The sequence below is a fragment of the Somniosus microcephalus genome, unplaced genomic scaffold (assembly GCF_052327205.1).
Source record: "Somniosus microcephalus isolate GS21.2 unplaced genomic scaffold, FLI_Smic_1.0 unresolved_chr4, whole genome shotgun sequence".
NCBI lineage: Eukaryota > Metazoa > Chordata > Chondrichthyes > Squaliformes > Somniosidae > Somniosus > Somniosus microcephalus.
In genome coordinates, this window is record NW_028225182.1 from 54,328,393 (window position 1) to 54,338,757 (window position 10,365).

General features: G+C 50.1%; 1 protein-coding gene across 1 annotated transcript; it reads left to right on the forward strand.

The window, feature by feature from the left end:
• Positions 1-462: 462 nt before the first annotated feature.
• On the forward strand, positions 463-9,920 carry aunip (aurora kinase A and ninein interacting protein). Its single transcript, XM_085977587.1, has 4 exons — positions 463-595; positions 6,756-6,885; positions 7,626-7,770; positions 8,637-9,920. Exons 2-4 carry the CDS (start codon positions 6,796-6,798, stop codon positions 9,803-9,805), a joined length of 1,404 nt encoding a protein of 467 aa, XP_085833713.1. The 5' UTR covers positions 463-595; positions 6,756-6,795; the 3' UTR covers positions 9,806-9,920.
• Positions 9,921-10,365: the final 445 nt, after the last annotated feature.

Here is a 10,365-nt window from a genome sequence, read left to right on the forward strand (position 1 = left end):
CTTCTCTCCTCCCCCTCTCCTCCCTCCTTCTCTCCTCCCCCTCTCCTCCCTCCTTCTCTCCTCCCCCTCTCCTCCCTCCTTCTTTCCTCCCCCTCTCCTCCCTCCTTCTCCTCTCCTCCCTCCTTCTCTCCTCTCCTCCCTCTCCTCCCTCCTCCTTCTCTCCTCCTCCTTCTCTCCTCTCCTCCTCTCCCTTTCCTCACCTCCCTTCCTCCTCCTCCTCCTCTCCTTTCCTCCCCTCCATCCCTCCCTCTCCCTCTCCCTCTCCAATGACGTCACCACCCTCCCTGGGCCGCGCGCACGCAAGCACGGGGGCGCGGCCTCGCCTTTAACCGGCGCGCGAGCACGCGCACGCTGCCGACGCACCCGCCCCTCCCCCTGCACGCGAGCGCGCGCACGCTGCCGACGCACCCGCCCCTCCCCCTGCACGCGAGCGCGCGCACGCTGCCGACGCACCCGCCCCTCCCCCTGCACGCGAGCGAGCGCACGCACGGGGCGCCAACGGGTGGGAAACGGGAGCGGGCGGAAAGCCGAGCGGCGAGTGAGAGCGGAGCCGGGAGCGGGCCGGATAACAGCGAACATCACCTCAGAACAACCAGTAAATAACATAGTCCACATTTACAATACGGCGCGGAATTTTTTTTGAAGCGATTGATTTTTTTTTACCTCAGAATTTTTCCAGCCGAAAAAAAATTCGCGCCATTGAAATAATATTTCTTCTTTCCTGAGGTGTTTTCCAGGTTGGAAACGGAAGATTTTTTGCAGCAGCGAGAGGAGCCGAAATCATTGAATAAAACCGCACAGGAAGAGTCCACTCGGCCCATGGAGCCTGTGCTGGGCCAGCCCAGCTCCCCAAACTAGTCCCACTCCCCCTGCTCTTCCCCACCACAGCCCTGTGCATTTACCCCCTTCAAGTATTTATCCAATTCCCCTTTCTGAAAGTTACTACTGGAATCATCGAAGTTTACGGCACAGGAGGAGGCCATTCGGTCCGTCGTGTCCGTGCTGACCGACAAAGAGCGATCCCGCCCTAATCCCACTTTCCAGCTCTCGGTCCGTAGCCCTGTTGGTTACGGCGCTTCAAGCGCACATCCAAGTACTTTCTAAAATGCGTTGAGGGTTCCTGTCTCGACCGCCCTTTCGAGCCATGGCTTCGATGACCTTAACTCTCTCTCAGGGTCACTCAAGCTTGCAAACCTCTGTTTTAGGTGGCGGGTCTGAAAAGGGAATGAATGGTCAATGTCAACCTAAGCGAGCCTTCCTGGAATAGCAATTCATAGAAATGTACAGCACAGGAGGAGGCCATTCGGTCCGTCGTGTCCGTGCCGGCCGACAAAGAGCGATCCCGCCCTAATCCCCACTTTCCAGCTCTCGGTCCGTGGCCCTGTAGGTTACGGCACTTCAAGCGCAGATCCAAGTACTTTTTAAATGTGATGAGGGTTTCTGCCTCAACCACCCTTTCAGGCAGTGAGTTCCAGACCCCACCACCCTCTGGGTGAAAACAATTCTCCTCAACTCCCCTCTAATCCTTCTCCCAATGACTTTAAATCTATGTCCCCTGGTTGTTGACCTCTCTGCTAAGGGAAATAGGTCCTTCCTATCCACTCATCATTTTATACACCTCAATTAGGTCTTCCCTCATCCTCCTCCGTTCCAAAGAAAACAACCCCAGCCTCTCCAATCTTTCCTCATATCTAAAATTCCCCATTCCCGGCAACATCCTGGTAAATCTCCTTCGCACCCTCTCCAGTGCAATCACATCCTTCCTGTAATGTGGTGACCTGAACTGCACACAGTATTCTAGCTGCGGCCTAACTGTTTTATACAGTTCAAGCATAACCTCCCTGCTCTTATATTCTCTGCCTCGGCTAATAAAGGCAAGTATCCCGTATGCCGCCTTAACCACCTTATTCACCTGTCCTGCTGCCTTCAGGGATCTGTGGACATGCACTCCAAGGTCCCTCTGATCCTCTACACTACTCAGTGTCCTACCATTTATAGTGTATTCTCTTGCCTTGTTAGCCCTCCCCAAATGCATTACCTCACACTTCTCCAGATTGAATTCCATTTGCCACTGCTCTGCCCACCTGACCAGTCCACTGATATCTTCCTTCAGCCTGCAGCTTCTTCATCATCAACCATACGGCCAATTTTTGTATCATCTGCAAACTTCTTAATCATACTTCCTACATTCAAGTCCAAATCATTGATACATACCACAAAAAGCAAAGGACCCAGTACTGAGCCCTGCGGAACCCCACTGGAAACAGCCTTCCAGTCACAAAAACACCCATCAACCATTACCCTTTGTTTCCTGCCTCTGAGCCAATTTTGCATCCAACTTGCCACTTTGCTCTGGATCCCATGGACTTTTGCTTTCGTGACCAGTCTGCTATGTGGGACCTTATCAAAAGCCTTGCTAAAATCCATATAGGCTACATCAAACGCACTGCCCTCATCGACCCTCCTTGTTACCTCCTCAAAAAATTCAATCAAGTTAGTCAGACACGACCTTCCCTTAACAAATCCATGCTGACTCTCCCTGATTAATCTGTCTTTCTAAATGAAGATTTTTCCTGTCCCTCAGAATTTTTTCCAATAATTTTCCCACCACCGAGGTTAGGCTGACTGACCTGTAATTACTCAGTCTGTCCCTTTCTCCCTTTTTAAACAACTGAATTTGCTTCCACCGCCCTTTCAGGCAGCGCGTTCCAGATCACAACCACTCGGTGCATTAAAAAATTCTCCTCATCTCCCCCTCTGGATGGGATAAAAATTGATAAAGAGGAGGTATTAGAAAGGCTGGCTGTACTTAAAGTAAATACGTCACCAGGAGCGGATGGGATGCATCCTAGGACGCTGAGGGAATTTAGGGAGGAAATCGCCACGGTCCTGGCCATAATCTTCCAATCCTCCTTAGATACGGGGGTTGGTGCCAGAGGACTGGAGAATTGCAAATGTTACACCATTGTTCAAAAAAGAGTTTAAAGATAAACCCAGCAACTACAGGCCAGTCAGTTTAACCTCGGTAGTGTGCAAGCTTTAAGAAACAATAATCAGGGACAAAATTAACAGTCACTTCGACAAGTGTGGATTAATTAAGGAAAGCCAGCACGGATTTGTTAAAGGCAAATTGTGTTTAACCAACTTGATTTGAGTTCTTTGATGAGGTAACAGAGAGGGTTGATGAGGGTAATGCGGTTGACATAGTGTACATGGATTTCCAAAAGGCGTTCGACAAAGTGCCACATAATAGGCTCGCCAGCAAAGTTGAATCCCATGGAATAAAAGGGACAGTAGCAGCATGGATACGGAATTGGCTCAGTGACAGGAAACAGGGAGTAGTGGTGAACGGTTGTTTTTTGGACTGGAGGAAGGTATACAGTGGGGCTCCCCAGGGATCAGTACTGGGACCACTGCTTTTCTTAATATTAATGACTTGGACGTGGGTGTACAGGGCACAATTTCAAAATTTGCAGATGACACAAAACTTGGAAGTATAGTGAACAGTGAGGAGGAGAGTGATAGACTTCAAGAGGACACAGACAGGCTGGTGGAATGGGCGGACACGTGGCAGATGAAATTTAACGCAGAAAAGTGCGAAGTGGTACATTTTGGTAGGGAGGACGAGGAGAGGCAATATACAGGAAACTCTTTGGTATCCGGCACCGACGGGACCGGGATGGTGCCGGTTGATAAAAAAAATTCCGGATAACGGAGAGGTATATCTACCGAGGCTATTTTTAACAAACAAAAATAAAAAATCAAGAAATGTGCAGTATAATTGGGTACTCACCTACAGAATGTGTTAAATGGATGGTGGAAGATGCTTGATTAAGTACAGTAATGCCAGTTGAGGGTAATCCATAACTCTTTAATTACTTAACAGTAAAACAAAACTTATAAATGACTGTATACTGTAGTCTTCGGAATGAGAATTGTGCCGGTTATTAGAGCATTCCGGATGCCGGTTAAACGAAAGTTTCCTGAAACTAAATGGTACAATCCTAAAGGGGGTGCATGAACAGAGAGACCTGGGGGTATATGTGCACAAATCGTTGAAGGTGGCAGGACAGGTTGAGAAAGCAGTTAAAAAAGCTTTCGGGATCCTGGGCTTCATGAATAGAGGTATAGAGTACAAAAGTGTGGAAATTATGATGAACCTTTATAAAACACTGGTTCAGCCTCAACTGGAGTATTGTGTCCAATTCTGGGCACCGCACTTTAGGAAGGATGTGACGGCCTTAGAGAGGGTGCGGGAAAGATTTACGAGAATGATTCCAGGGATGAGGGACTTCAGTGACGTGGATAGACTGGAGAAGCTGGGGTTGTTCTCCTTAGAGCAGAGAAGATTGAGAGGAGATTTGATAGAGGTGTTCAAAATCATTAGGGGTCCAGACATACTAGAGAGAAACTGTTCCCATTGGCAGAAAGGTTGAGAACCAGAGGACACAGATTTAAGGTGATTTGCAGGAGAACCAAAGACGACGTAAGAAAAAACTTTTTTACGCAGCGAGTGGTTAGGATCTGGAATGCACTGCCTGAGAGGGCGGTGGAGGCAGATTCAATCGTGGCTTTCAAAAGGGAATTGGATAAGTAGCTGAAGGAAAGAAATGTGCAGGGCTACGGGAGAGTGGGACTAGCTGAGGTGCTCTTGCAGAGAGCCGGCACAGGCTTGACGGGCCGAATGGCCTTCCGTGCTGTAACCCTTCTCTGGTTCTTTTGCCAATTATCTTCAATCTGTGTCCTCTGGTTACCGACCCTCCCGCCACTGGGAACAGTTTCTCCTGATTTACTCTCTCGCAACCCCTCATAGAACGGTTACAGCACAGAAGGAGGCCATTCGGCCCGTCGAGCCCGTGCCGGCTCTCTGCAAGAGCACTTCAGCTAGTCTCGCTTCCCCGTAGCCCTGCAAAATGTCTTCCCTCAGGTATTTATCCAATTCCCTTTTGAAAGCCATGATTGAATTTGCCTCCACCGCCCTTTCAGGCAGCGCGTTCCAGATCACAACCACTTGCTACGTAAAACATTTATTCTCATCTCCCCTCTGGTTCTTTTGCCAATCACCTTAAATCTGTGTCCTCTGGTTACCGACCCTCCTGCCACTGGAAACAGTTTCTCCTTATTTACTCTTATCAAAACCATTCATCAGTTTGAACGCCTCGATTAAATCGCCCCTTAACCTTTTCTGCTCCAAGGAGATCAACCTCAGCTTCTCCACATCAACTGATGTCCCTCATCCCTGGGACCATTCGGACGAGATGTTAAACCGAGGCCCCGTCTGCCACCTCGGGTGGATGTAAAAGATCCCACGGCCACTATTTCGAAGAAGAGCGGGGGGGGGGGAGTTCTCCCCGGTATTTATCCCTCAACCAACATCCCTAAAACAGATTATCCGGTCAATTATCACATTGGCTGTTTGTGGGAGCTTGCTGAATGCAAATTACTGCCGCGTTTCCTACATTACAACAGTGACTACACTTAAAAAAAAAAACATGGGCTGTAAAGCGCTTTGGGACGTCCGGTGGTTGTGAAAGGCGCTGTAGAAATGTGAGGTTTTTTTTCATTATGGTTGAATGGCACTCACGATGTAGGGGCATCTGCTAGGAATCGATGTCTTCCGGAAAGGAAGGGAGTTGGACGGGTACTTGAGGATGAGCAACTTACAGGGTTACGGACAAAAAGTCGCAATAGCTCAGCTGGGAGAGCGTTGGACTGAAGATAGAAAAGTCCCTGGTTCGATCCCGGGTTTTGGCAGGTTTTAGTTACTTTGGCTCCTATTTTCTATGTTTCTATAGGGTACTGTCATAGAGTCATACGGCACAGGAGGAGGCCATTGGGCCCATCGAGTCCGTGCCGGCTCTCTGTAGAGCAATCCAGTCAGTCCCACTCCCCCGCTCTATCCCCGTAGCCCTGTATTTCCCTCAAGTGCCGATCCAGTCTCCCCTTGAAAACACCGAGTGTCTCTGCTTCCACCACTTCCGTCGGCAGCGAGTTCCAGGTCCTCACCACTCGCTGCGTAAAAAAGTTTTTCCTCACATCCCCCCTGTATCTCTTGCCCAAAACCTTAAATCTGTGTCCCCTAGTCCTTGTACCATCAACTAGTGGGAACAGCCTTTCCCCGTCTAGCCTATCCAAACCCGTCATAATCTTGTACACCTCGATCAAATCACCCCTCAACCTCCTTTGCTCTAATGAAAACAAATCCAGCTTCTCCAACCTGTCCTTGTAGCTAAGATCCCCCATCCCCGGAACCATTCTGGTAAATCTCCTCTGCACCCTCTCCAGGGCCTTCACATCCTTCCTAAAGTGTGGTGACCAGAAATGGACGCAATACTCCAGTTGTGGCCTAACCAGCGCTTTATAAAGGTTCAGCATAACTTCTCTACTTTTGCACTCAACCTCTATTTATGAAACCCAAGATCCCATATGCTTTGCTAACCACTCTCTCAATATGTCCCGCCACCTTCAGGGACCTATGCACATTAACTCCCAGGTCCCTCTGTCCCCGCACACTCTTTAAAACTGTGCCATTAAGCGTATATCGCCTCTCCCTGTTCCTTCTGCCAAAATGCATCACCTCACACTTCTCTGTATTAACATAGAAACAGGTTTGGCTGATCAGCCATGATCTCATTGAATGGCGGAGCAGGCTCGAGGGGCCGAACGGCCGACTCCTGCTCCTATCTTCTATGCATTGCACAAGCGGCATATTGCACTGAATAAGCGCATTGTCTCATTTGTGATTTTTCTTTCAGAGCGGGCCCGGTGACAACACTATCCACCCCACGCCCGACAATGAAGCACAAGAAGAAATTGGGAAAGCAGAAGGTGGAGGAGTGTGGGATTTGGTTGGACACAGCGGCGTTAAAGAGGAGGAAAATGGAGGTTAGTATTTTTGGGACTGGTCCCACAGCCCTGCTTTTTGTCCGTAACCCTGTCAGTTGCTCATCCTCCAGTACCCGTCCAACACCCCTTAAAAATTACTGCTTTTCAGGTCGAGCGTTCCAGATCCTCTCAGCCCTCTGAGTGAAAAGATTTTTCCTCATCTCCCCTCTAGATCTTTTCCCACTGATTTTGAATTTACAACCTCTAGTTATTGACCCACTCGTCAGAGGGAATAGTTTTTCCCTCTCTCGACACCTCTCATCATTTTGAAAACCTCTGCTCGGCCATCTCTTAACCTTCTCTGTTCCAAGGAGAACAGTCCTAACTTTTCCAACCTCTCCTCATAACTGAAGCCCCTCGTCCCTGGTAACATCCTGGTAAACCTCCTCTGCACCCTTTCTAAGGCCTCGACATCTTTCCTGAAGTGCGGTGCCCAGAATTGTCCACAATACTCCAGCTGAGGCCTAACCAGAGATGTTATTATTCAAGAAGGAGTTGGATATATTTCTTAAGGCTAAAGGGATCAAGGGATATGGGGAGAAGGCAGGGACAGGGTACTGAGTTTGGATGATCAGTCATGATTGCATTGAATGGCGGAGCAGGCTCGAGGGGCCGAATGGCCGACTCCTGCTCCTATCTTCTATGTTTTCTGTGTATAACATTATCTTATTGTCTGTGCTTTCAGTTCATGTAGGTGAACGGTTTTTCCTAACCTTGGTTTTTGAAAAATTTCTTTGCAGCCCCGTTCCATTTTAAAGCTGCTGAATCCTCTGTCCAGAAGCAAGTACAACATTGAAGTGGCTCTAAACTTCACACAGACAAGGGCTCCTCAACGGTGCGCCAAACAGACAACCGTCCCTTCCTTCTTCCGCCCAAAGTCCAAAGGTACAGTCGCTTTCCTTTGCTCCAAGTCATTTACGCAGCCGCAGAATGACATAAATTCAAGGTGCATTCAGAAGTGCTGAGGTGGAGGAGCTGTCTTTAACCTCTCGGGCCAGGAAATGTTCTCTGTGGGAAAGTAATCCAATCGAGGATTTAAGGGGTGATCTAACAGGTGTTTATTAGATCACCTCTTATCATAGAACATTACAGCAGAGGCCATTCGGCCCATCGTGCCTGTGCCGGCTCTTTGAACGAGCTCTCCAATTATTCCCACTCCCCCCTGCTCTTTCCCCAGAGCCCTGTGAATTTTTCCCTTCAAGTATTTATCCAATTCCCTTTTGAAAGTTACTATTGAATCTGCTTCCACCGCCCTTTCAGGCAGCGCGTTCCAGATCACAACAACTCGCTGCGTAAAAACATTCTCCTCATCTCCCCTCTGGTTCTTTTGCCAATTATCTTCAATCTGTGTCCTCTGGTTACCGACCCTCCTGCCACTGGAAACAGCTTCTCCTTATTTACTCGATCAAAACCCTTCATCATTTTGAACGCCTCGATTAAATCTCCCCTTAACCTTCTCTGCTCTAAGGAGAACAACCCCAGCTTCTGTAATCGATTTTTGTACAGATTTAAGGGGAAGCTAGATAAACACATGAGGGAGAAAGGAATAGAAGGATATGGTGATGGGGTGAGATGAAGAGGGGTGGGAGGAGGCTGGTGTGGAGCAGAAACACCGGCACGGAGCAGGTGGGCCGAATGGCCTCATGCTGTGCTGGAGACTCGATGTAATTCTGTTTTGTAAATTTATGGTGATCCGGCCATAATTATCGTCAAACCCCAATTTCTCTTTACCGTTGATTTCTTCTTCACAGGTAAGCCTGCGCATCCCCCACATCATACACCTACCCCGGGGGCTGTGAGCGCTGCCTCGCCAGTCTCTGGTAAAAATGTCACCGAAGGGGAAACGTGTACAGATCAGCCTGAGCTGATCGGAGAGGAGGATTTCCGCAGCGCACTTGTGGACCAACGGGAGAGGCTGCCAACGACGTCGAGAGCGGTCCCTCCAGCTGGCGCCCCGCGCGGCAACACCGCGCTAGCATTAAATGAGCTGGGATACCGGCCGTCGGAGCAAGGGCAACGGTGCCCTCGTAAAGATGGCGCGGGCGTCGATACCGTTGCGCGTGAGCGGCTACCCGCGCGCGGTACCGCTGCAGGCGAAGCTTCCACGTCCAGCGGCGCTCCAAGCGGGCCTCCTGACCGCTTAACCCAGCCGGAGTTTACCCAGGATTCACAAGGGGACCGCGTTACGTCCCGCGGGAAGTCGACGGGCTCACCGGCCGTGAATCACGCACCGGACAAGGGAACTCCCGTTGCGGAAGGAAAGGCGGACGGCTGGCCTTGGGCCGAGTCCAAAATCCTGTGCCCGGAGAGTTTCGAAGCGGCGCTGTGCCGTCCTCTCAGCTCGACGCAGCGAACTATAAATAGAGACAGGGGGTTATTGGAAAGGAAGATGGTGCGTTCACCTGAGAAATTAAACTCGGACTGGGGCAAAGACTCGTTCCCAGAGAATAAGGAAAACGTCCGCGGTCCCACAGTGCTGCTTTCCACCCGGAAGGAGATGAATCTGAATCCGACCTCTTTGAAAAGACCCCTGCGGCCAGCCGGGACCACCACGCTCCTGCACCGTTCGAATGCCCCCCGCAGCGCTGGATTGCCGGCTTCTAAACGGTCGACAAAGCCACGCGACCGCCAGAGCATGTCGTCGTTTTTATTCAGCCAAGATTCACAGGGAAACCGGGTCATCTCCCACCGGCGGAGCTCAGACCGCTCTTTTCCCGAGAACTCCAATCTTCCGTTGAGTCGCTGCACCAATGCCATCAGCGGGGGCAACGAATGCACTGCTCCTCCGAATGTGAAGCTGCCCCTTCTGTGTAAATCGTCCTGCTTGCCAGAATCCCAATACGACAACACATTCTCTCCACAAGCGGATTTACTGTTTACACAAGATTCTGAAGGCAATGCCGTGATCAAACACTGTTAAGGATCAATTAATTGATTTTTGTTCTGGTTTTAGACGACAATTCTCTCCCCCCTTGACCTGAAGGCAAATTAACCGAGTTACAAAGGAATAAAGATTCTTTTAATTAGACAAAAAACGTCTGTTTAACTCCAAACATCTGAGTTGGCAATAGAGCAACCAAATGCATTTCCTGTCGCCCACCCCTTTCACAGCTACTCCATCTTAGCAGTGGGGATCAATGTGACAAACACCACATCCGTACAGGGCGCACTACTGCAGGGACGTCTGCTTAACATATCTGCTCCATCCCACTCTCACTCTGACTTCTCTGTCCTCGGCCTACTACACTGTTCCAACAAAGCGCCTCTTTCGATCATGCACTTAACTGAGGGCGCGCCGCACGATCGGAGGGGGCAGTACTGAGGGAGCGCCGCACTGTCGGAGGGGGCAGTACTGAGGGAGCGCAGCACTGTCGGAGGGGCAGTACTGAGGGAGCGCCGCACTGTCGGAGGGGCAGTACTGAGGGAGTGCCGCACTGTCGGAGGGGCAGTACTGAGGGAGCGCCGCATTGTCGGAGGGGC